Here is a 27,269-nt window from a genome sequence, read left to right as displayed (position 1 = left end):
CAGGACATACAACAGGTGATAAGTACTGGAAAAGTTGAGATTTTTGGATAGAATTTATAGGATATATACAACTTTCTGACACCATTTGATCCGAAAAAAAGAAAGAGAAAAAACTTTCGCCAGAGTACCCCTTTAAACATTGTATTATGCAGAACAAATCATGTGATTTGTTTAGAAATCTACATTGTAAGAGCATTAAGGTCAGAATGTTTTCTGTTCTGTAAAGTGCCTGAAACATTGGAATATATATATACTGCCATCGGGAGCTCTTATGTACTGGGAAAAAAAAGAAGCCATATAGTCCAAATTATACCTAAGACCACTTCTATACAGCTGGAGCACTATTGCATTTTCCCATCCATATTAAAAAGGGTATACTGGGGTACAATTTATTCCCCCCCCCCCCATCCACAGGATAGGGGGATAGGTGGCTGATGGTGGGAGGTATGACCTAAGTCTACAATGAGGGGCCTGCTCCTTGTTGTGAATAGAGTCATCGCTCTATGCATTGCCTATGGGAGCTCCTCAGCTAATCTGTGCGACTTGTTGCTCCATTCCTAATAAAGATCTAAGAGCCGCCATGTCCTGACACGTATCCTGAGGATAGGGGATAAGGAATTTTAATGCTAAATACCCCTTTTAGCTGCAACTCCCCAAACTCTCACAGTTGATCTCAATCAGAAATAGTTTAACAATAACAAGGCCTCAGAGTGCTGACCCCAACGCAGAATACTGATTGGCTGAGCGGGGCGTCTAGCCGGGAACCACTAAAGCAAGCTGGATCCTGGAGCAAATCAAGTATATGCTCCGTCCAGCTGGGGGTTAACGGGGCGGTCTGCTTACATACTCCCACTGCGAGTATGGCTTCCCATACAAAGTACAGGACAGGGATCCGCCCTGTGTGTTCGTACCCTTAAGGTAGGTGACTGTAACATGGACAACTACAGAAGCTGTATATTCAGTGGTAAAAAATAAATAGCACCCATGAGGAAAAAAAACGCAGGGAAACATTTATCATATATAAAACGGACAGGACACAAGCCAATCTTGGAACTTAATATTTAGATTCAGTATGGAGCCGTATGAGAGCCATGTCTTAAAGGGGTATTCCAGATGAATAATTGTATATCTAGAAAACTTCAGAATGGCATCAAAAATTCTAACTGTATTCGCCTACCACTGGTCCCCTGCAGGTGACAGTCATCACTGTCAGCACTTCCCGCTCTTCCTCCTGACATACAGGAAATGCCCACTCAGCCAATCAATGGATGGGACAGGCTGCCCGCTCAGCCAATCAATGGATGGGACAGGCTGCCCGCTCAGCCAATCAGGAATGGAAAGCATAAAGCACTGAAAGCAGGTACAGCCACCACCGGAACGGCTCTTGTTGGGGAATAAAGGCAGGCAAGTAAAGGGATTTTTTTTTTTCTCCCCCAATTCATACCACCTTGAAGTCTTCTTCTAAGTAATGCATCCAGAATACCCCCTTAATAATAAAATACAGCCTTGAATATAAACCAACAACATACAATAAAAAAAAGAAAATACTGGGTTAGGCATTAACAGAACTGATTCACAGACTTATCAGGTTACCATCCTTTTTAGTTTTCAACCAAATTGTTATAAATATTCAGAGAAACAATATAAAAAAAAAAAAAAAAAAAAAATCTTTTTTCAAGTATTAAACACTGGTGGAAACGGTATAGTTTAATAATTTTCTCTTTCCTTTTTTTCTTTTTGTTTCACTTAATACTTTTATCTTGAAATGCTCGTAACCAGCATTACCGTGCCACTCGCACCAACCCTTTGATGCCTTTAGTACTCCTCGATGAAAGCGAATCTTACCATCAGTCTCATGATTTCCTTTAAATGCTCCCTCCCACAAAAAAAAGGTATCTACTATAAAAAAAAAAAAAAAATCAACTTCCCAAGACGGTATCGTTTCGAACCTTTGTGCAAGAATTTTTTTAAAAAAAGCTTTAATCCTACGTGATTTTTTTTTTTAAAGTTTTTTTTTCCCGACTGTTAAATAAAAAATAAGGCAATTAATTATGCTTATAGACCATCTGGAACAAAAATGAAAAATAAAGTCCCACTCGAGTTAAATAATGATCTGTGAGATTCCACAAATATAAGTTTCTTTGACAGTGGGGCACAAGGGGTGTATTCCGGATTTTATTCGTAACTACGTTTCGCCAGCAGCCTTGTTCTGCAATTCTCAGTAATATAGAATGGAATGCAAACTTATCCACTTCACGTGGTTTATGCTCTATGATACCTGCAACAAAAATAAATATAAAACAATCATTTAGCCCAGTGATTATTTAAGGTTATAAGAGGGGGGGCGCGGGCAGGGGGGGGGGGGGTTGGGAACCTCTTCCTCCCATCGCCCCTAGAAGAAATCCTTTTGTGGCTTGATAGCACCAACTTATAGCCAGCCATGCTCGTGAACAGTCTCCCGCTGCCTTCTTCCTCTCGCTTTGATCAAGTATTCGTTCTGCTTTCCACAGTGCTTAGGATTAATGTAAACATAGACAGCACACGGCAACTTTTTCTGACGGCGAAGCGCTTTCCCATAGGACTGTCCGAGCCAACCAGAAGAATAAATTTTAAAATCGACTTGTCCCGCTTAGTTCCGTTGGTCAGATGTCATGGGTTTTTACGTTGCAATTTAGAGTCCCCTTTACTTTGAGCTGCATCTTGAATATATAAAAAGGGAAATAAAAACAAAAATCTCCTTAATAGAGCCAAATCTGAAATATACTTTTTTTCTTATTTTTGCGAGCTGTATATCATAAATGAGGATGCAAATGGTTGACAAATCTGTTAACCCAATGCCTCAAAATGAGTCAAAGTTTCCCTATTTAAAATACATAAAAAAGGTATTAAAAAAAAAAAAAGTCTCCATTAGTGATGAGTGAATACTGTTCGATCGAATAGATATTCGATCGAATAGATATTCGATCGAATAGTAAGGTACTCGACAGTATCGAATAATATCGAATAGTACGCCGAATATTCGATAAGCGTTCAAATCTCCTTTCCTTGAGGTGTCATTGTGGACTTGGTGAACCTCCAAGTGGTCGAATAGTTGTTTTTCAATAATCGAATACTTGTTCCCATAGACTTTAATGGGATCGAATATTCGATCGAATAGTCGAATATCAGGGAGATATTCGTACGAATATCGAATATTTCACTATTCGATCACTAGTCTCCATGTATGAAAAGGTCAGAACTATTAACGCCTAAATGACCCATGTAGCACTGGTATGGCATAGCTGCCTGTTCCCAAATGACCCATGACGTACCAGTACAGCATAACCTCCTGTTTCCAAACGGCCCATGACATATCGGTACAGCATAACCTCCTGTTCCCAAGCATCCCATGCCGTACTGGTGCGCCATAGGGTTTAGGGGGCCCTATGACGTGAGCTCAGGAGCTGAGCCGGCTTCATAGAGGGTGAGGACCAGCTGGTATCACCAGTCATGTTCTCACCGTTGTTGACAGCCGCCGCCGCGATCGAAGCGTTACAAGTATCCAATAGGGATTTCCATAACTGCCAGAGATATAGTACTTACCTCTGTGCAGTCCGATTCCTGATCTTCTCATACCCATAAAGGGTTAAAAAAAGGGGGGGGGATTCAGTATACGCACTAGGGGAGATTTATCAAACATGGTGTAAAGTGAAACTGGCTCAGTTGCCCCTAGCAACCAATCAGATTCCACCTTTCATTCCTCACAGACTCTTTGGAAAATGAAAGGTGGAATCTGATTGGTTGCTAGGGGCAACTGAGCCAGTTTCACTTTACACCATGTTTGATAAATCTCCCCCACTGTGCAAAGATATAGCCATATGTTCGGATCCACCTACCGCTGACATATTATAAAATGATACAGTATATAGTGCCTGTATCCAGGAATACTCTAGCTATAAATTATATGTCCTCCTAATCTTTGTATAGGAAACTGCTGTGTAATCCCTTTGATACATTTTGGTGCAGATGAACATTCAGTAACTGCGTCGCTTACCTTTGTATCCTTGTTGCAAGTGAGGAGGCAAAGCGGAGTGAGAGATGGTAGGTGTGTGCGTTGCGGTGGTCTGTAATCCTTTTAGTATATCTGAGAGTGATAAAGAGAAAACTGAAGACAAGAAAAAAAAAATACACAATATTCTGTATGCAATATTTTCTACAGAGATAAAAGGATTACTGTGTTTTCTACAGAGAACTGTTCACACTACGGAACAATCGCGGAATCTTCAAGCAGAAGCCACACAGCGGTCTCCGCTTGAAGTTCTGTCTGTCCCATTGACTCAATGATATCCTCAGGCTCAATGTGCAGTCTGCCCAAAGAACGGACATGTCGGGGGCAGCCAATGTGTAGGGAGGGTGTGTGTTCAGCATTTATAGCATAGATAAATGCACATCTCCGCAATGGTATGTGCACACTATGGAATACGCATGGAAATTTCCACCAGTCCCATAGATTCTCAAACGAAATCCGCCATCTGCCCAAAGAACGGACATGTCAATTGTTTGGGTGGACTTCTATACTTCTACATATACTGAGCCCCCTGCTGGACCCTTCAGGTATTAGACCCGGTCGTGAAATTGAAGCCTGCCTGATCTACTAAATTGAGGGAAATGTCAGTATATGTGCATTTCCCATAATTAATGTATGTTAGGAATTTGTTTAACTTTGCTTATGTAATAACATATTAAAAAATAGATTTTGCCTGGAGTTGTCATTTAAAGCCAGTATGGTTTGTACCCCTAAAAATAAACAAATAAATGATATACCAGTTGAACCAATATACCGGTCTGTCAGATTTTTGCTGCCCAAACCATAGGCACCATGATATCACAACAGTCTCCCAACTTCACAGACAACTAAGTTTTGGTCTGAAATGATGCGGAAAATTTAAGGGCAAGTTCACAAGGGCGGAAAAAAAAAAAAACCCAAAAACTGTACCATGGCTCTTAAGGCCCTATTGCAGCCAGATTATCTGACAGATTTCTGAGACGAAAGCCAGGAATGGATTTGATAAGGAGAAATCTCAGTCTTTACTTTATGACCTTTTCTGTTAATAGTCTGTTCCTGGCTTTGGCTTCAAGGATTTGTCAGATAAATCTGTGTGTGTAATAGGGCCCTTCGCCTTGGATAGTCCTGAAGCTATCACTGACTTCAATGGGAGCTACAGTGAAAATAAGTGACAATGGGGGATTTGTGACAGCTCTTAAAGCTATAGGCCCCAGCATTCACTATAACCAGGGCTGGTAACACATTTTACATCAGGATAAGTAATCAATGTTTATAGGTTAGAAAAAGCTGCAATGGTGTCACCAAGGGTATTAAAAATCATTGTCAATCATGAGGACACTAAAACATAAGAAAAAAAAAAAACTGAGGTCCAGTTCACATTTCTGCTCCCATCTCTAGTCGTTTCTTTTGACGTCTCAGAGATTTTGTTCTCATGACAAAGAGCATTAAGCATTATGTGATAAACCTCTTACTGAAGTAACAGTGCTATTCCCCTCCACAAGGACAATATACAGGTTTGTTCACATTATGTTTCAGCATTCAGTATAATTTTTGTCGAATGTAAAGTTTTTACAGAAAGGCTTTGACATTGGCTACTGTATAAACATAATGTGACATTAGCAGGCTACACTTTTCTATACAGTTAAGGAAATATATTACAGCCATATTTCCTGGATGACAAATGCCTGTCTGTTGAAGTCATAAGGATATATTCAGCACACGTGACACAGTCTTTTCAACATTATGATGTAATGAGAGCAAGCCCTTAAAGGGGTACTCCGGGCTGGGGTCCTTTTTATTCTACAGTCGGCAGGAGGTGGATATAGAAAGCACCTGGAGGTGGTTAGGAAGCCGAAAACAGCTAAAGGCAATTTGCGTTACTCCCACTGACTTATCGGGAGTGTCTCAAATTGAGTCTCCCCATGAGCTACGTCATTGACCTTATGACAGGAGTGTTCAGCAAACTGCATTAACTTTAATGGGAGTTACGCAAATGACGCAGTTATGTAAACTATACAGCTCCCAGGGCTATGCAATGGAAGGTTACGCAAATTGCGCAACACACCAGTTACAAGCTTTCAGCTTTCTTATGGCGTCCGGCAGCCACACACAGGACTTATAGGGCCTGAAGCCCAACACAGGGAAGAGAAAACCACTTTAATGAAGGATAACCAGTGTAAACTCCTGTGACATGCAGATAAACAAGTCTTTAGTATATTTTACAGGAGCAATAAACTTAAGAGGAACGATTCTTACTCTGTGTGAGATTGTGGTGGAAAGCTGCTGAGGTAGGACCTGGGGACGTGACTGCACCAGCAGTGTCACTCCCAAAGTTGAGCAGCTCCAAAGGAAACTGGAATGGCATGGTGACCGGTACCAGTCCGCCCAACATGCCAAATGGATTAAGGGAGGTTGCCGTCACATTTGGGTTTGTTACAGATAGCGGTGATGTCATGAGCGTCAGCGGTGCCGTATTTGCAAGGAGAGATGCTGCAGCAGACTGAAAAAGAAATCGTAAAATTAGAAAACACATTACCACACGGGTCTAATAAACAAATCACAGGACATCAGGCGGAATGCTGCATCACTGCCACATGGCTGCTCATCTGGTATCCCATCCCCTGTTTACACTACAATATGGTTAGATTTACAAGATTCCAAGACAGGGCGAACAGCACATTCTGGAACAGCATAAACACATTGAAAACTTTTGTAAGTTCCTAAGATTTTCCATTCAGACAAGTCAGGACAATTTAACCCTTTCACTCACTACAGACCTGCTATCATGAGCAGATGCCTAAATAGATGCAAAAGAAAGAAAACCTATATAGACCTGGCTGAAAGTGTATCAAAGCTGAAACTGGGAACTTTGACTGCTCATCCTGCCTGTGTGGCCTCCGCGCCATTCATCCAAGGGCCCCATTGAGAATGAATGGAACACAGGACACAGTGAGTGCTCCTACTATGGATGAATGAATTCACAGTACTTCACTAGGCCTGGATGGGTGCCTGGAAAAGCTGGATCCAGTCCTGGGAAACTTCTCACCGTAAAAGGAAAGATTAGCTGTGTAATCTTATCAGGAAATAACGCCTGCTCGTCTACTTATTAGGCTACTTCGCTGGCTGTCCAGGTACTAAGGAATGTTCACATTTAACGAAACTGGGCCCTAGCAAAGCTCTCTGCAAAACTGGATTATTCTGCGCTGATGTGCAGAGAAAAGCTCAGAAGGTTCTTACAATACTAGCAATACACCATCACCTTATTAGATGGAATAATCTTTAAATATGTAGTTATTTAACAGTTATATAACCTTGCAATGTCACTTTTACAGCCATAGAGAACCTCCTATACTCTGGACAGTTCCTGACATGGACAGAGGTGGCAGCAGACAGCACTGTGCCAGACTGGAAAGAATACACCACTTCCTGCAGGACATACAGCAGCTGATCAGTACTGGAAGACTTGAGACTTTACTTTTTTTTCTTTTAGTATTTACAAGTCTGAACAACTTTCTGACACCAGTTTAAAAAGGAGTTCTCCTTTAACGACAGAATCAGAAACACTGTCCTGAAAATAAGCTGCTCATATAGTTCACTTTTTTTTTTTTACAGGTTCCAGAATCCAGGAGAAGAGAAGTACAAGTGCCTTTCTATAGCACCAGTTGACTTCAGTAATTACTTATTAGCATAAGGATTAAACTAATACCATGAACATGGTGCAGAGGATGAAGGTAAGAAAATTACTTTACCAGGTTCATAAAGAGTTTCTAAGTCCCTGACAATGACAGATCAGAGTTCATAAAGATGCGGCCGGTCCACATGATCGCTGTATTATTTGTGTAGCCATTAAACACATTGCTATCAGACGCAATCACTTGTTTAGACAGAGATGTGCAGCCAACAATGCTTTTTCTGGCTGCATAAAAGATCAACTCAGCCAACGAGCGGGTGTTTGTTGCTGCGTCAACCGATTGCTGTCCCTTTTACACAGGCCGATTATCAAGTGAATGAGTGTTCAAACAATAATCAGCCCTTGTAAACGGGCCTTTAAAGTGTCACTGATCAGGTAGTTATCCCGTGGATAAGGAATAACATTCAAAGCGTCACTGTCTTTTTTTTTTTTGCAGAAATCAATAGTCCAGGAGATTTTAAGAAACTTTCTAATTGGGTTTATTAGGCAAATATGCCATTATCTGCATTCAAAAAGACTTTCCCCAGGTCCCCCCCCCTCCTCTCTCTCCTTCACTGCTCATTATCAGGAAATCTCAACTCTTTTACATCAGTCGGGCCCTGTCTGTTTTATGGAGAGGGGGGAGATTAGTCGGCAGCAGAGAACAAAGGATTACACAGCGGAACCTGTGTAAAGCTGTTATTCAGTGGTCAGTGCTGACTTCAAAGGAGATAGCCGGTGATGTAGCTGTAAATTAACTCTTTGTTGTCCTGTTTTGGTGCCTCATCTCCCTCCACTCCTCCCCTCTCCATAGACAATCATTAAGACAGGGGGGAGAGCTTCAAAATGCATTTTCATGATAAAAATGCATTTTTGGCTAATAAACCCAATTATAAAGTTTCTTAAATTCGCCTGTACTATTCTGCAAAAAAAAAAAAAAAAAAAAATTTAAAACGGCAGTGACACTTTAAATAAACTGCATAGAATGGCCTGTAAGCTGCTTTTAGTTTTCTGACCACCTCCAGCGTCTGCATATCCGGTGGGCCTCGGAAATAGGCGAAACCTATATTCATTCAAGATGTGAACTCCATTAGGTCGTTTATTATTTTGCTTTGATGAGCATTAGTTTTTGCCGACTCACCTGTACAGTAGCTGCTGCAACAGGAGACCCTGAGGCAGATGGTTGTCTGTGAGGCATTGGCTGTTTAGTAGCACCCAGTGCTCCGCTCCCTGTTTCCCCGGATATATGAGTCCTATTTGAAACAATTGCATTCTGATTGGCTCTGCTGATAGGCACATTTATAACAGAGCTGGGAACTGAGGTCTTAACAGGCCCGGGGTGTGTAGAGTTTACTGACTTAGGCGAAGGGTTGGGGGTCTTTACAGGCTGGTTAGGTGGCTTTGGGGATTGACTTTGTACTTTCGGTGACTGACTAGTCAATTTAGGAGAAGGGACGGGTTTAGGAGAAGGGACAGGAGACTGTACCGGAGAAGACATAGATATTTTTGGAGAGGGGTTTGGATGCCTGATAACCGGTGAAACTAATTTGGGAGAGGAGCTCGGGACCTTGGGAGGTGCAGAAGGGTTTCTTACTCCCTGAAAAACTGCGGTGCCTCGTCCAGTAGGGATCGGGCTAACTGTGGGGGAAGGACGTCCAATGTTCATTCCACTTGCCAGTTTATGATGCGGAGTGTTCTGGGATACAGGAGAACATGAGCTGGAAGAACTGGGAGAAGTGGTAGGTTTGGGTGAAGGAGCCATGGTATAGGGGGACTTAAAACCTGGGTTTGTACTGTGAGAGCCAACATTTTTTATTAAGTTACTGGAGGTAGAAGAGGCAGCTGTTCGAGACACTGGTGTATGCTGGCTGCTCCCTGGAGAAGGTGAAGAAGAAGGCGGTCTGTAACCAACTGGTTTCTCGGGTGTCTTGATAATGGGCGATGTGGAAGTGATCAGGGGGCTGCTGGTCAGGCGTACGACAGGGTTAGTATGAGATTTGCTTATTGTAGCTTGCAAAGGAGTAACGTAGTTTTGCTGAATGGGTGGATTGACCTTGACTGTCTGCAAGGAAGAGTTCTGTACTTGTGATGAGGAGGAAGAGACGTGGGCATGTGACGAGGAGGTCAATGGCACTGAAGATGAAGATGGTGACGTGGAAGAAGGAGCACATACTGTTTTAGGCTGAGAAGCAGAAGATGCTTTCATTTTAGCAGGTGTAGAGGATGAGGATACCTCAGCTTGCAAAGACCTTTGCAATCCTTGCTGAAGCAGCTTAGCCGGCAGTGGTTCCAATGACACTTTGGGATTCTGAATGGAAGAACCTGCAATGAGCCCAGACACCACTGTTGAATGGGCTGTTGCATGATCTTGGGGCTTCTTTGGTACAGGGGCTGAGTGTCCTGCAATGAGACTAGTGGTGTGCTGAGGGGTATCGGCCTTTTTAGGACCACCCAATGGCAATTTGCTCATGATAGAAGCTAACTTTTCTTCTCTCAGGGTTACTTTTGGCCGGGAGGTTGGGGTTTCTGTGTGAGAACTGGATGATGGGCCAGATCCGTTCTTTAGAACAGCCAGTGCTTCGGAGATGGAGTCCAGTGAAGGGGTTTTGAAAGTAAGCTGTTCATCTAAGGAATCATCCAGGCAAATAGTCTCAGAGAAAGTGGTGATGGCCGGACCTCCGATAGGTGTAGCATTCAGAGAAGGTGCACGAGGCGCATTAGGGAGAGGCGTAGAAATCTTCTGTTCCTTTTTAGGACTTGATTCCTACAAAAGGAATAAAATCAAAAACTGTAATAAAATGCAATGAACGAAGAAGACGTTAACGCTGCTTTTACAACTGTTGGAGCTGCTGTGAATCTTAAAGTGGGTTTCCAATTTAACCTTTTTTCCACAGGATAGGGGACAAGTATAAGATCGGGGGGGGGGGGGGGGGGGGGTGTTTCGACCTCTGTGCTCTCCATGGATCTCTAGATCGGCGCCCTTGCTCATTTGTTATGAGTGGCTCCCTTCATTTTCTATTGAGCTGCTGGAAAGAGCCAAATGCTATTCTGCTACTCCATTCATAAGCCAGAGTGCGGAGGTTGTACCCCCCACACTCTCATATGGATAGGATAGGAGACAAGTTTAAAGGGTAAAACACCTTTAATGCGAAAACCCCACAGTTTCTTCACATACCAATATTCTGTCTAAAACCCCCTTGGGATAGTAATCTGTCAATACTTCAGAGGCGAATTTACTTTTTTTCTAAAAGTACAAGTTTTCCTAATTTGATGTGGATTTACATGCAGTCTAGAAAACCTACATGAAGTAGTGACATGAGGTGTACGCTCCTTAGTGCAATGCACCCGTAATCAATGCTGCCGAATGCAGGTACAGGACTAGGGTGCAGTCAAACCAATACTAAGTAATGTAGCACTGAGGGATCCCACAGACCTTATACACAGTTCTGGGAAACTAAAACACATCCATGCTGGTGAATCTGTGTCCCACAACATGGAGACCGCTTCCCTTTAGATGTAAAAGCAGAATATAAACCATTACCTTAACTTTGGGTTTTGGGACCAAAATAACTTTCTTCTTTGCTCTACAAGAAAAGCAAAAAAAAAAAAAATACATGAAGTTAATCAGACACTGAATTAATAATTCTAAATAAAGAAATAGTTTATTTTATCAGTTTCATAGTACCACAGCAAAGACTTTATTTTAAGCTCCTAAAAATGCATCTATTTTGGGCCCCAAGATTCTGATTTTTTTCTGTACAGCATTCTGCAAACCCCACCCTTTTTGGCATTTTTCTGATGTTGCCCAATAAGGTTTGCTATTTTATTTGTATCATCACTAGTACAATTGTGGCGCTTATACGCTGTATTATGGGGTTGAAGGGGATGTCCCTTTGCACCTTTAAGTGATACTGTACTGTAGACTTACTCTATGTGCGGTTCTGCGCATCAACCACAAGCTTAGATGCTTCACATGTAACATATACCTATATAACACTTGTCTATGTCTTCTTTCGGCCCTGAGATCGCTGGTGGATAGTGTCGACTAGTCGGGGCTTCACGGCAGCTGGGTCCTCTCCCTAGCGAGGAGATGGGGCCCGACTGCCGTAAAGCGCCGCCTAGGTGACACTGTCCACCGATGAAATGAAGCAAGAGTATGGGTGGGGGTGGGTGACAGTATCAATTTAAAAGGCATAACATGGTGCTCACTGAGGGGCCAACCGCTTCCCAGCCTCAGCGCACATACGTGGCCATCGCACAATTTATTCTCTATGAAGCCACTGAACGCTTCTGAGTCCAGCACTCAAACGTTTGCCAGCCCCACAGAGGGTGAATGGAGCGGCAGATTGGCGGAGAGGTCAGGCCCCCAGCAAACAGCTTGTTATCCCCTATCCAACAAGCCCAGATGAGAATACCACTTAAATCTCTGTAAGAGGACCTGTGCGGACAGCTGTATATACTTACGGATTAGAAGTAAGGTGGTTATGTACACTGCGACTCTCCTTAAATAGAATCCTATTAAAACAATTTAAAAAAAAAAAAAGAGTTAAAAATAGTTAACCCAAAATGTTGCATTGACAATGTAGTAAGCCTGTGTGACTATTACCTGGATTGCATCCAGCCTTTTGGCCATAAGGGTTTTACTTCTGTCTCCATAAAGTTCTTCAGGTAATCTTCAGCAGGCTGACTTTTATTGGGCTCGAGCTCATAGCATCCCAATTTAATCTTCACTAGATTACACAGTAAATTCCTACATGACATAGGTGGGAAGTTATGTTACCGGCCACAATAATATATATATATATGTAAATCTGTCTGTTAGTCTCTGCTTGTAATCTCATATTACCTTATAGTGTCATCCCAGAAGAACTTTTTCCTTGGACCCATTACTCTCTTTCCAGGTTTCTCTTCATCTTCCTCCTCTGAAGGGTTACGGTCGCGATCATCATCAGCTTGATGCCTACAGGTGAAAGGTGGTAAAAAATTGTTTCATTTTCTCTCAAGGTCTCCATTGCTCTGAACTTGTTTCTGTGGATTAAAACAATTTTGGCAAGTCCTGCTTCCTCATCTAAATAGTCTTGCTTTATCATATAAAACATAAGCATTGGGAGACCCAAATTGTAATTTACTTCTATAAAAAAAAAAAAAACAAACAAGTATTCCAGTACTTATCAGCTGCTGTTATGTCCTACAGGAAGTGGTGAGTTCTTTCCAGTCTGGAGAGCTGGAGAGGTTTTCTATGAGGATTTGCTACTGCTCTGCACAGTTCCTGACATGGACAGTGGTGGCAGCAGAGAGCACTATGTCAGACTGGAAAGAATCCACACTTCCTACAGGACATACAGCAACTGATAAGTACTAGAAGACTGGAAATTTTAATAGAAGTAAATTACAAATGTCTGGCACTTTCTAGCACCAATTGATTTGAAAGATTTTTTTTTGTTGTTGAACTACCCCTTTAAGCCAATTACTGACTGAGGTGGATCACCTCTACCGACAATGATAGAACACTGGATTTTTGTTGGGTCCTGGGTACTGTATGAATCTGCACCAAGCTTATGGTGAACCAGGTTCGTGTATGCATATTATGGGGACTACAAATTTCCCCCACACTGCACCAACATATTGAAATTTGCCCTTGTTTTGATGGATATAGACAATTTACACCGTGAGCCCCAATGGGGCAGGGACCCATAATATATCAGTATTCCATTGTATTTAGATTGAAAAATTTTTTTTACACTATTGTGACTATTACACTAGTACACATGTGCATAGAAACCTACATATGTGCTTTTAAAAGTTAGAATTTGTGTAGTCAAGAAATAGAAACAAACACAGCTCTTGGATGATAAAATGGCTCATATACATACTTGGCATTTCTAGCTTGGTTATAAGCCTGACAGTCCTCCTGGTGTCTGTTCATCTGGCCGGGCATCACATTACTGATGGCAGTCTTTAGTTTTTGCAGTGGTTCTTTCAGTCGGTCATCCTGGTAATAGAACAAAAGGAGTAAATGTTTCATTACCAGATGCGGGCCTCTTCCTACCTGTGCTGCATTGGTGACATTACTATAGTTACAGTCTCAATATAAGAATACCTGAATGTGGAGATGAAGTTTCTTGAGTCTTTTCACAAGGGTATCCTTACTGCACGGTACAAATGCTTCAATGTAACCATAAACCCCATTTCTATTCTCTGGGCCGAGCTCCTGCAGCTGCAGCTCAATGCTGTCAGGGAATAACTAAGGTTCAGATTAATGGATTTCTGCAGTGTCACATAGAAACTGCGACTACAAACAAACATATAAGCCATATTGCAGCAGTCTGCACATCTTATTGTGTGACAGAGGATCAGAACTCACAAAATATTCAGATATTACTGCACAAGTTTAGAGAGGAAAAAAAAAAAAAAAAGGTTAGATGGTAGCATCATGTACATTGTCCAAAACAATAACAACAAGGAGACAAAGAAAAAAAAAAAAAAAAAACTTAAAAGGGAACCTGTCATTTTCATGTTGCTTGATCATTAGGGTGGCCCCTTTTACCACCATCTAGACCAGACTTGTCAAACTCAGGCCCTCCAGCTGTTTTAAAACTAAAATTCCCATCATGCCTGGACAGCTAAAGTTTTGGCTGTCCAGGCATGATGGGATTTGTAGTTTTGCAACAGCTGGAGGGCCTGAGTTTGACATCCCTGATCTAGACTGATGAGTCCAACCACAGTGGGGATCCCATGTCCCCTCATTTCAATGATGTAGAGGGGCAATTATGCGGAGTGATTATCAGCCGAAACAGACCTATTCAGGCAGATATCGCCCCTTATAATAAGGACGACCAGCCGTGGAGCTTTGCAAGTTCAGCCATTTGTCAACACGCACGTTTTAAGTAATAGGAGGTGTGTGGCAGACAAAGGATGAAAGTGTGTAAAAAATAATAAAGCCAGTGTGCTTCGGGTTTCCCATCGCAGCCGCTGCTGAAGCTTCCGAAATGACAGGACACTGCACTGTCTTGTCTCGGCCAGCGATTGGCCTGTCAATTCAGAGACATGTCAGAAGTGCCAGCGACTAGGACGACACCGGGGAGCGTGGAGGGGTTAAGTATAGCTTTATTATTCCCTATATACTACATGGACACAATGCTTGCTGAACGATCGTCAAGCCACGTAATAGGCTCTGTAGGCGAGCGTCAATCTAGCAGATCAACTGTTCACACTACACATCAGGCCGTGTAATAGAAACATAGAAGATTGTCGGCAGAAAAAGACCACTGGGTCCATCTAGTCTGCCCTTTTAGTATTTTCTTTCTTATTATCTTAGGATAGATATATGTTTATCCCAGGCGTGTTTAAATTCTGTAATTGTGGATTTACCAACCACCTCTGCTGGAAGTTTGTTCCAGGTATCTACTACTCTTTCAAAAAAATATTTTCTCACATTGCTTCTGATCTTTCCCCCAACTAACCTCTCACTGTTTCCTCTTGTTCTTGAGCTCAGTTTTTTACTAAAAAAACTTCCCTCTTGAACCTTATTTAGTCCCTTAACATACTTAAAGGTTTCAATCATGTCCCTTCTTTCCTTAAGACTATACAGAGTCAAATCCTTAAGTCTTTCCTGATATGGTTTATGCCTCACACCCTCCACCATTTTTGTAGCCCGTCTTTATACCCGTTCTATTTGATCAATGTCCTTTTTTAGATGAGGTCTCCAGAACTGGACACAGTATTCCAGATGTGGCCTCACCAGAGCTCTATACAGCGGGATCACAATCTCCCTCTTCCTACTGGTTATACCTCTAGCTATACACCCCAGCATACGATTTGCTTTCCCCACAGCCTGGTTGCACTGGTGACTCATTTTAAGGCTGTCAGAAATCACTACCCCTAAATCCTTCTCTTCTGAAGTCTTTTCCAACACAGTACTGCCGATGTGATACTCGGATAGAGGATTCCTCCTCCCCAAGTGCATTATTTTACATTTGGAAACGTTGAACTTCAATTTCCACTGATTGGACCACTTATACGGCTCTAAGGCATTCCCTCTGCCCTAACGCCAACCCACTAAAAGCTTATTGGACTGATGGCGACAGAAGAGCACTGTACTTGTCTATCATTGTCAGCCTAATAGACTTTAAATGGTGTTGGCTTTGTGAAAAATCTTAACCAGGGGTGTCAAACTGTGGCCCTCCAGCTGCTGCAAAACTACAATTTCCACCATGCCTGGACTGCTTAAGCTTTGGCTGTCCAGGTATGATGGGAATTGTAGTTTCGCAACAGAAGAGTTTGACACCCCTGACCTAAACCAAATGAGCACTTTTAATTGCAAATATAAATAAAATAAAGTTCTACATACTCTAACAAAATGTTATTCATTTCTTGGGTAAAAAACTTTTTCCGACCTTCTTCGTCAAACATCTTCGCAGCCTAAAAGGTAAAACAGAGTAACAAATGAAATCACAAAAAAATAAGCCCCTTCAGGAGATAGTGGAGTGTCTTCACAACTTACCACCCGCAGGTCTTCGATTCGTTTTTCCAGCAGAGCCGGAAGACCCTCGGGAAGAGGCGGGACTTGTTTCGGTGTCTGCACCTGGCCCGAATTGATTGACTGCACCACGTTACCATTCTCACCATGGTCCGAAGCGGCAGGACTGTCATTGGATGCAGAATCCAATAGTTTATCAAGGTCAAAGTCCCCGAGCATTTCAAGGGCACATTCTGCCTCCTGTAAAAGCTCTCGCTCGCTGCCGCCACCAAAGATAGCAAGGACAGGGTCATTGCCGAGCGTCAGGTCAGACAAATCGTTAGACACAGGGGCTGGGTTAGGCTTTGGAGGGGCGGAGACCACCGTTACTGTCGGTGGATTCGGTTTATTTTCATTTTTTCGCATTGCATCTTTTTCCTTCTGAAACTTCTGGAGCATTGCGGCGAGCGCCATGGAATCTTTGTACAGTTTCTTCTTCTTTTTGTCAGGTTTATGTGCATTAAAGGCGACTACCCTAAAATGAACACACAGACTAAAATGAAAATCTTAGCCAAGACCTATTTTACATATAACTCTTCTCTGTTATTTTGACGCCCTAAGACATTTCTGTCATTTTAACATTGTGCAGAGACATGTTAAAAGTTTTCATTGTTGAGGGGAGAAGGGAGAATGAGCAGGGAGAAGTAAGGGTCCTTTTACATGGGCAGATTATTGGCCAAGAGCATTGCTAGAAATGCTCCTATGGCTGATAAGTGGCCTCTGTAAAAGTGTCAGCGATCAGATGAGGAACAGGAAAATGCCCGATCCTCGGCTGATTGCAACTTTTGGCAATTTGGTAATTTTATCAGCTGCACATCTCCCTGTGTATTTAAATGGCTGCATGTATGATGCAGGGACCATTCTTGTGATCCAGCAGCGCACTTGATCGTGTTCTCTAAAGGCACTGCAAATTAGCACTAATCTGGCTGATAGGCGCTCATCTGCGTCCTTGCACGGCCCCACATCAGGTCGCATAAAAGGACCTCACGCAGATGTGCACTTAACTCCCGAGCTCACAGCATGAGGCAGGCTCCATAGACTTTCACTGGATCCCATCTCCTGCAGTGAGCCAGGAACTATAAGATCCCCATGTGTGTATGACAGAGTACGTGGTAAAGACACAATCTATTGCTGCATGCACTGAGCAGTCCACATTACAATGCTTATTGCTCTTCCAGGTATAAACATAAGAAAAACAGCCGTGGCACAGTACCCCATCGATTTGGCGACTTTCAGTTTTCTTGATTGTTTTTCCTTTTCCCCTGGTTCTTCTTTCCTTTTACGTTTTTTCAGTGACCGATCATCATCTTTCAACTTAGATACCTAAACAGAACAAAATGGATCAAATACACATATTGGGGTATCTGAGGTTCCATGGGCAGTTTCTAATGAATATATTTGTGTGAAAAGGCATTCAAAGGCACCAGTGTACACAACTACAGCTCAAATGGCTCCATTAGCCAACAGTGTGTTCTTATCCTCCATTGAGCCAAATTATTTAAAGGGGTACTCTGGAGACTGGCCAAATTTATTTTTGTGCCAATACATTGTAATCTGACTTTATTTTAAAATATGTATCATTTTTGTACATATAGACATCTGTTGACTAGCAGCAGTAAGGGGAGTCCTAGCTCCCTCTGCTGCCACCAATGGTTTTCTTAGGGACTACAGGCCTTTTTTAAGCCAGATCCCAGTCATCCCATACTGCTGCCAGTCAACAGAAGTGCAAATGTAAATAAATCCTTTTTTTTCCCTTTTTTCTAAATAAAGTTATATTACAAAGTATTATAACTTTATTAAAGCAATGTATTCAAAACTTTTATAGTCTATGGAGTACCCCTTTATAAGCAGGGAAACACGAATGGAATAGTACACTATATATTCCACTCAACAGTATCCAGTAAAAAGAATGTACAGGTGTTAATGGTGTGTGTTATACAATGAGGGCGTGTGTTATACAATGAGGGAGTATGCGACTGTACAGCAGCTGAAAGCCCCATCAAGCAATGGATTCCTATATGATATCAATTAGACATCTTAATATAAACGCAGCCGTCATTTCACACTTACCTTCGAGGATTTGTGCTTTTTACTTTCAACAAAATCTTCAGCTTCAGAATCGGAGGCCTGACGGAATTGCAGTGTTCCTGTGTTTATATAAAATCCTCCGTATTTTGTAGTCAATGAAGCTGGAACCAACTCGTCATACTAATATTGAGGGAGAAAAAAAGAAAAAAAACATTTGTTGAGCTAAAGTTCATTATTACATGTAAGAGAACATGAAGAACGCAGTAATGTTTTTTGAACAAAGATTAAGAAACAGAAATAATTGGGGCAAGTATACGTCACAAAGAGAAAATACTATACATCTGATCTCTACTGCAGTAAAGGTAAACGCATCCTATGGTCGTCCTCACATGTCCATTCAATGTGGGAATTCCTTAATTATTTATTTATAAAACACCCTTGATTCCAGAGCACTAATTAGAATACATTTCCATATTTTCTACTTAAGGGTGTACTCCAGAAGGAAAAAAAAAACACCTTTTTATCAACTGGTGTCAGAAAGTTACATAGATTTGTAAACTACTTCTGTTAAAAAGTCGTCCAGTACTTATCAGCTGCTGCATGTCCTGCAATAAAGTGGTGTATTCTTTCCAGTCTGACAGTGTTCTCTGCTGCCACCTCTGTCCATGACAGGAACTGTCCAGAGCAGCAGCAAATACACATAGAAAACCTCTCTTGCTCTGGACAGTTCCTGACATGGACAGAGGTGGCAGCAGAGAGCACTGTGTCAGAATGGAAAGAATCCACCACTTCCCGCAGGACATACAGCAGCTGATAATTACTGGAAGACATGAGATTTTAAAATAGAAATAAATTACAAATCTGAAGAACTTTCTGTAACCAGTTGATTCAAAGTTTTTTCACCTCTGGAGTATCCATTTAATCTCACATCCAGGGTCTTTAGGACGCACCCCTCCCATTCTGTACCTTTTTAATTCCGCGTTCTGTCATTTGGAGTACATTTTAGGATAAGCTGTGGTGTGTACATTAGGAGCAGCATGATTTCTGGCCATTACATGATTTGTATATACCATTTTCCGTACCACGTTTTCAGTTGTCCTTGAGCTAGAGGATGAAGCCTAGTCTCTATAATGACTCCCGTATAGTGCACACACACAGAACTAGAGATCCTATTTATTGAAGGCCTTAAGAAGCAGCAGCATAGAGAGCATTATAGAGAAGCATACAGCTCCAGGATGCCATCTATTGCAGCTTGTGTAGTCTACCTGTGTCGCTGCCTCTAATCACTACAAATCCCTCCCCTCTCCATCAACTCATATGATCAGCACAAAATGTGATCTCTCCGTGAGTTCTGTAAATGAACGGTTATGTGGTGGGAGGAGGGTTTGGACTGGATCGCATACTACTGATTTATGCAAGGCTTTGCTGAAACTACTGAAGATTTAAGAATGGAGTTAAGGAAAAAAAAAAAAAGTATCTTACAGCCTCAGAGTTATCAATAAAGGGATCCGTCTCATCGTAACCATAACCTATGTCTATCAGATCCTGCATTCGATCCTTCCGATGGCGATGACTTTTCACGCCCTGGAAAAAAAAAAATTCACATTTTCAGGAGCTCCGCTAAAGAGTGGCCGGGCACTAGGATGCTAGGATATTCCTCGTGGTCAGGGTCACTGCACCAAAGCCTCTGTACACTCTACTGTAAAAGCTGGACCCCATTGATCAGAAGACCTATCCTGAGGATAAGTGAACAATACATTTACTCGTTCAGGTCTGTCATATTTTGGCCCTCCAGCTGTTTTGAGTACATGTTAGTGTAAGGACTATAATAGCTTTTTACCCGTCACCTTCCCCACTTACGTATTTTGCTTCAAATTTCTTTGCCATTCTTTCTACTTCAAGCCTTTCCCGTTCTTCGTCATTAAACGGATCATTAGACGGAGGAATCTTGGCCTAGAAGGTAACATGAGGCAGAAGAGAAGATTACGGGATTATTACAATACTTCTTATTTATGTCATACACGACTGTATTATATTAATGACATAGGGAGCACAAGTCTAAGCGACACACCCAGAAGCTGCGCAACCCGATCATTTATAGTTACATAACTTACCGGCCACAACCCTACTCATCTAAGGGTGACGGCTACAGTGTAAAGTCAGAAGAAACCACAGACCTGGCCTCTAAAGAACCATCAGACCTGTCATTAAAGGGGTACTCTGGGGATTTTTTTTTCTCAAATCAACTATTGTCAGAAGCCTTTTCCCTTTTAGAAAAAAAAATTATCAAGCACGTTGAAACCCAATACTCTATCCTCCTTTACCCCACAGCTCCGATCCCGGCCACTTCAGGGTCTGAGAGGGGACCTGGGACAGGACGTGTTAGGCCCGCTCAGCCAGTCAGCAGCCAAGGCAGGACCACACTAAAGCCGCTGTCTGGGTGAGCAGGCCTAACACGTCCCAGGTCCTTACTAAGACTGGAAGCGGCGGGGACTGGAGCAGCAGGACACCCGCACAAGTACTGGAGCAGGAAAGGGGAGAGCATGTTACTTCTTTCATCCTCCCCAGCACTCTGCCAAACATCAGCCCAACCCAGAGTTCTCCTTTAAGAACTGTGCAAAAATAGAAAGAATCCAACATGGAAATCAACTGATCACCTCTAGTCTGGTACACGGTGTTACTGAGATTGGGAGCCCTGAAAGGAATATGTAGCAGGCGGCCATTCAAATGTATGGTCATACAGAACCACCTAGTATGTATGGTGGCCTCTAACATAGTTAAACCTATTCTAGAAAAGAAGCTGAGCTGTATAACAAATAACAGAGCCCCATGAACACCGGCTGCAGCTTTCTAGCATTCACTAATGTTGCTTCATTGTGTCATGCTACCGTACAATACAGCTAGGCAGCTATGCAGACCCCACATCCCCAGTACGCCTTGTTATTGGGACCATGTAGAGTTAGGGTCCTATTCCACGGGCCGAGGAGGGCCTGATCAATGATGTAAACGAGCGACGATCTGCTAGGCCACTGGGCCTATTCCACGGCCCGATGATTGTTGAGCGAGGGCTGCAAGGACATGGTTACCGATGTCCTTGCAGCATCATACATTACCTGTTCAGGCTTCTTCTCCGCGCTGTCTTCATCCCCGGGTCCCGCGCGCTCTATCTTCAGAATGGCCGGTCACCTGACAGGCCACACTCAGCCAATCACAGGCCGCGGCCATTCTGGTCAGCTGACCGGCCATTCTGAAGATAGAGAGCGCGGGACCCGGGGATGAAGACAGCGCGGAAAAGAAGCCTGGACAGGTAATGTATGATGATGCTGCTGCTGCTTTTCAAATCGTCGGTCACCCGCCGCGCACCGCTATTCAACCGTAGCGATGCGCGGTGGGGGAACGATGATTTTAGGTCTGGCCCTAAATGAACGATCAGCCGATGACACAAGCATCGGCTGATCGTTCTCTCTATTTCACCGAGCGATAATCGCTCTCCTGTCATCTTTGCTGCTGGAAGGGGGGGGGGGGGGATCCGTGCCAGGCAGCAGGGGGGCTCCAGCTAGGGGATCCGTGCTGCAATCCTCCTCCGGATCACGGCACGGATGGTTTGAATAAGGCCTGACATGAAGAATGATCACAGCGCAGCACATGTACAATGGTCATTTATCGAAACTTGTTTAATTTTCAGATCGGTGTCTTCCTCCCTGTATGGAGCGGCCATTGTCCGCACTCCCAACTACTGAGCATAGGGACATCGTATTATCTATGATAATCCCCTCACACCTTCAATATCTGATAGGGGAACAATCACTTAGCTGTCAGTTATCTCGCCCGTCCTCCGCCGCACACAGCAGGGTGTCCCTGTGTTCCCTAAGGGGAGGGTTAGGTAAGTCGCAGCAAGAGCTCTGGCTGCAGCTTATCTTTCCTGCAACAAAGGGGTTTTCCATCATGCGGTACCCCTATCTCCACCATTAAGTCAGTGGTTGCCCGGGAAAGCCCCATACACCTTAGAATGACGGCCAAGGCCGCCATAAGTCACGGGTACAATCAAAGTCTAAGGTGTATGAGGACCTTTAGTACACTTACTGACAGGCTACTATGTGCACAAACATACACAGCAGCCTGTTAGTCACCTGTCTGGTAGAGGGTGAAAAGAGGGGGCACACACCTCAAATAAAAACCCCACTGTATTCTTTCAGTGCTTCTATAAGTCGAATGGCACAAGTAGATTTGGCTACCGCTCCTGATCTGGCCACACATGCACACTCATATCTCCCAGAGAACAAAAGGATCAGACACTCACAGTCTCACATGCCCATTATCCCTTTCCCTGAGCTCTGCCATCCAGGTAGTGTACAGAGGTCACTACACAGTAACCAGCTGACTGGTACTGCAGGGAATGACTGACACTGAATGACATGATGTTTCATACATATTAAAGTAGTCCAGCGAAATCTTTAATTAAAGTATTGTATCCCCCCCCCCCCAAAAAAAAAGCTATAAAATCCCCAATATACACTTATTACAGGAAATGCTTATAAAGTGCTTTTATCCCTGCACTTACTACTGCGTCAAGGCTTCACTTCCTGGATAACATGGTGATGTCACTTCCTGGATAACCTGGTGATGTCACTTCCTGGATAACCTGGTGATGTCACTTCCTGGATAAAATGGTGATGTCACTTCCTGGATAAAATGGTGATGTCACGACCCGACTCCCAGAGCTGTGCGGGCTGTGGCTGCCGGAGAGGATGATCGCAGGGGGACACTGAGGGACACAGGGCACTGGAGGGACACTGAACATCCCTCTGCCATCATCCTCTCCAGCAGCCACAGCCCGCACAGCTTTAGGAGTCGGGTCGTGACATCACCATGTGATCCATGAAGTGACATCACCATGTGATCCATGAAGTGACATCACCATGTGATCCATGAAGTGACATCACCATGTGATCCAGGAGGTGAAGCCTTGATGCAGTAGTAAGTGCAGGGAAAAAAACACTTTATAAGCATTTCCCGTAATAAGTGTATATTGGTGATTTGGATAACTTTTGGGGGGGGGGAAATACAACTTCTCCTTTAACCATTGCATCCATTACAACATGTGGCAGATAAACTCACATCTGAATGTAATAGATGACACAGCACTAATAAGAGGCAGTGATGTGGCCATGTGTGTCACCGCTCACTGTCTATCAGTGACGCCTCCACTATAATACAAAGCACGGCCAGCTTCAGAGAAGCATTAGGTTAAAGCTATAGGGTGATCTGGGTCAAAACTCACTGTGCTTTAGAACAATACTAATAATAATCATAAGCCACATAGAAATATAATTAGTTAGCCTCTGTCCCTCTGCATGATGAACTATCTTAGTTCACACAAAACAAAAACAAACAAAAAAAAAAAAACTTTTCTTTAAACTGGTGCCAGAGATTTGTAATTTACTTCTATTAAAAAAATCTCCAGTCATCCAGTACTTATCAGCTGCTGTATGTCCTGCAGGAAGTGGTATTCTTTCCAGTTTGGAGGGCAGGAGAGGTTATCTATGGGAATTTGCTACTGCTCTGGACAGTTCCTGACACAGACAGAGGTGGCAGCAGAGAGCACTGTGTCAGACTGGAAAGAATACTAGATCGGCGCTCGTTTACTAGGACTATTCCACGGCCCGACAATCGTTACCGATGTCCCTGCAGCCCTTGTTTCATACTTTACCTCACCAGGCTGCAGGTCGTCTCCTTCCCCCGGTGCTGCACGGCAGCAGCTTCAGAGCGGCCTGACTGAACTGACAGACCGCTTAGCCAATGACTGGCCGTGGCGGTCCCGTCCAGTGATTGGCTAAGCAGTCTGTCAGCTCAGACAGGCCGCTCCGAAGCTGATGCTGCCGCACGGGACCGGGGGTAGGAGACGACCTGCAGACTGGTGAGGTAAAGTATGATATTTTCATGATGATTTTAGGTTTGAACCTAAATGAACGATCAGCCGATAACACGATCATCGGCTGATGGTTCTCTCTATTCTGGCCGATTATCGCTCCGTGGAATAGGCCTCTAAGGCAGTGAAAGAGTCGGGGGGGGGGGGGGGGGGTGTTTGTTTGTTTGTTTGGCAGGCAGGGAAGAGATGCTCCCTCCCTCCGGCTGTATCTCAGGATCAGCAGTGATACCTGCTGCAGTCAGTAACTTTCTGCATGTCTGATGACGTGTCAAAAGATGTTACAGATGAAATTAATGCTGTAAGGCTATGTTCACACATAGTATTTCCGTCAGTCTTTTTTCAACCAAAGTCAGAAGTGGCACTGACAGGGCAAAATTACAATGGAAAGAAGTGCAGTTCTTGTTTTTTCAACCCACTTCTGGTTTTGGTAAAAAAAAAAAATGATGGAAATACTGTGTGTGAACATAGCCTAAGGGTAGCTTCACACCTACCGGATTCACAGCGGATTTCACATTGTGACTTTGCAGCGAAATCTGCTGTGAATCTTGGTACTGTCACTTTAATGGGGTTACATACCTGTAGCGAAATTTAAAGTTGAAATTTAAATGGGGTTACATACCCGGCCCCTTTAACCCCCCCAGCATACATAACCTGCTCGGAGTCAAGGCTGCATGTGAGGCTCCCGACTCCCGTTGGTCCTGCTCGGCCAATCAATGCACTGATTAGCTCAGTGGGACTGACGGAAGCCTCACATGCAGCCGCGGCTCCAAGCAGGTTATGTATGCTGCGGGCATGGGCTGCGGGGGATTAAAGGGGCCGGGTATGTAACCCCATTAAAGTGACAGTACCAGGATTTGCAGTGGATGTCGTTGCAAACTCGCAGTGTGAAATCCGCTGTGAATCCGGTACGTGTGAAGCTACCCTAAAGGTGATTTCCCACAGAAAACAATCATCCATTCCACAGCTGGGAGCCCCCACAAATGATGAGGACGGGGTCCCACGTCTCCCTAACTGAATACAGAAACAGACGGACTCTCCTCCGCCACCTTCACCCTGCCCATAGCGTTACAGAGCAGCGGCGCACACGTCCTCCCAATGCAGTGAACGTCTGACCCTTATCCTTGTGATCGGTAGAATCCGCAACACTCCGATCCCTCTGAGCGGAAACTCATCACCTGTGCACAAGATGGCCGAGGACTGTTTTGTCAAATTAAAACCCTTTTAAAAGGTCCAGTAGGCGGACCTATTCACTGAATGACAACCTTCTCTAAATAACCATAGAGATGGATGAAAATCACAGATTAGCCTATCCCCCCAAGACAAGAATAATCAGGTATTTAAAGGGTTTTTCTATACTTAAAGGGGTACTCCGGCAAAAGTCTTACTTTCAAATCAACTGGTGTCAGAAAGTTATATAGATTTGTAATTTACTTCTATTTAAAAATGTCCAGTCTTCCAGTACTTATCAGCTGCTGTATGTCCATCAGGAAGTGATGTATTCTTTCCAGTCTGACACAGCGCTCTCTGCTGCCACCTCTGTCCATGTCAGGAACTGTCCAGAGCAGCAACAAATCCCCATAGAAAACCTCTCCTGCTCTGGACAGTTCCTGACATGGACAGAGGTGGCAGCAGGGAGCACTGTGGAAGAGACTGGAAAGAATACACCACTTCCTGCAGGACATACATCAGCTGATAAGTACCAGAAGACTGGAAATTTTTAAACAGAAGTAACTTACAAATCTATATAACTTTCTGAAATCAGATGATTTGACATAAAGAGTACCCCTTTAACTGTCATTCAGGTGATCAACGAGGGTCCCTGATCTCCTAGCCCACAGATCAGACACTTATCACCTATCCTGTCCCCTTAAAGGGATTATTCAGCGCTATAAAAACATGGCCACTCCCCCCCCCCCCTTCTCGTCTCCAGATTGGGTGGGGTTTCAAACTCAGTTCCATTAAAGTAAATGGAGCTTAATTGCAAACTGCACCTGAACTGGAGAGAAGAGAGGGGGAAAACTAGTGGCCATGTTTTTGTAGCGCTGGATAAGCCCTTTAAAAAAGAGATAGGGAACCTGTTTGTTGCTTTGTGGCTGCTGCAAAACTACAATTCCCATCAGGCCTGGACAGCCAAAGCTTTAGCTTTGGCTGTCCAGGCCTGATGGGAATTGTAGTTTTGCAGCTGAGGCGGTACCGCAGGATACAGGGCTGAGCTCACACTGAGGCGGTACCGCAGGATACAGGGCTGAGCTCACACTGAGGCGGTACCGCAGGATACAGGGCTGAGCTCACACTGAGGCGGTACCGCAGGATACAGGGCTGAGCTCACACTGAGGCGGTACCGTAGGATACAGGGCTGAGCTCACACTGAGGCGGTACCGCAGGATACAGGGCTGAGCTCACACTGAGGCGGTACCGCAGCTCTCACCTCGGCCTTGGGCCCCGCCGCGCTGCTCCCCTTCTTCTCGTTCTGCAGCAGCAGCCGGTAGCTGAACTCCGCGCAGCTCTCCTCGGTGGGGTCGGTGAGGGTGAGCTCCAGGCGGATGGTGTCCTGGGGGCTCGGCCTCTCCTGCTCCGCCTTGCTCTCGCAGGTTCCGGCCTCCCGGACCGTGGTGGAGGAAGTGGCCGCTTCTCTCTGCGGCCGCGGGAGCGGGCTCTGCGGGGGAGGCCGCGGCTGCATGCCGGGGAGCTGGGGTCGGGCCGCCTGGGAGCGCTGAGCCGCCGTCGGGGCCGCCGTACTCCGCTGCGGCTGCTGCTCCGCTATCAGGCTGACCACAGTCTCGCGTGGCTTCACGGGTGACAGGCTAACAAACGGCACCCTGCGCGGCTCCGCCATTCTTCCCCCACACACGGCCGCCTCCCGCCGCACCTCTAACCCGGCGGTCTATGAGCCGCTCCGCTCCTCCCTGTGCTTCTAGCCGGTGTAGCCGGAGCGCTGGTGACGGCGACCCTCCTATGTCCTGCTAGCCGCCACCAGCTCCGTTAAATTAACTATCCTGTGCGCCGCCGCCATCTTGGACCCTCACATAAATAATAACAGGGCCGCTTTCCAGCGCGCATGCGCTCAGAGGTCGCCTAG

At 44.2% G+C, this 27,269-nt stretch overlaps 1 protein-coding gene across 1 annotated transcript; it reads right to left on the bottom strand.

The window, feature by feature from the left end:
• Positions 1-397: 397 nt before the first annotated feature.
• Positions 398-27,269, bottom strand: UBN2 (ubinuclein 2). Its single transcript, XM_069967326.1, has 17 exons — positions 26,619-27,269; positions 20,122-20,214; positions 19,744-19,845; positions 18,304-18,441; positions 17,447-17,556; positions 16,219-16,708; positions 16,066-16,136; positions 13,816-13,945; positions 13,589-13,707; positions 12,562-12,675; positions 12,322-12,465; positions 12,180-12,230; positions 11,257-11,299; positions 8,857-10,479; positions 6,302-6,545; positions 4,034-4,123; positions 398-2,699 (listed from the first exon to the last, which is right to left on the bottom strand). The coding sequence occupies exons 1-17, from the start codon at positions 27,024-27,026 to the stop codon at positions 2,650-2,652; spliced, it is 4,020 nt and encodes a 1,339-aa protein (XP_069823427.1). The 5' UTR covers positions 27,027-27,269; the 3' UTR covers positions 398-2,649.

This window comes from Dendropsophus ebraccatus, chromosome 4 (genome assembly GCF_027789765.1).
Source record: "Dendropsophus ebraccatus isolate aDenEbr1 chromosome 4, aDenEbr1.pat, whole genome shotgun sequence".
Taxonomy (NCBI): Eukaryota; Metazoa; Chordata; class Amphibia; order Anura; family Hylidae; genus Dendropsophus; species Dendropsophus ebraccatus.
The sequence above is the reverse complement of the archived record's forward strand: the minus strand, read 5'-3'. Positions and strand labels throughout refer to the sequence as shown.

Coding starts and splice junctions, on each gene's coding strand:
- UBN2 (XM_069967326.1), bottom strand. CDS start 27,026: ATGGCGGAGCCGCGCAGGGTGCCGTTTGTTAGCCTGTCACCCGTGAAG. Junction 17,557..18,303: donor AAAAGCACAAATCCTCGAAG/GTAAGTGTGAAA, acceptor TGTTCTGTTTAG/GTATCTAAGTTGAAAGATGA. Junction 16,137..16,218: donor GAATCGAAGACCTGCGGGTG/GTAAGTTGTGAA, acceptor TTTACCTTTTAG/GCTGCGAAGATGTTTGACGA.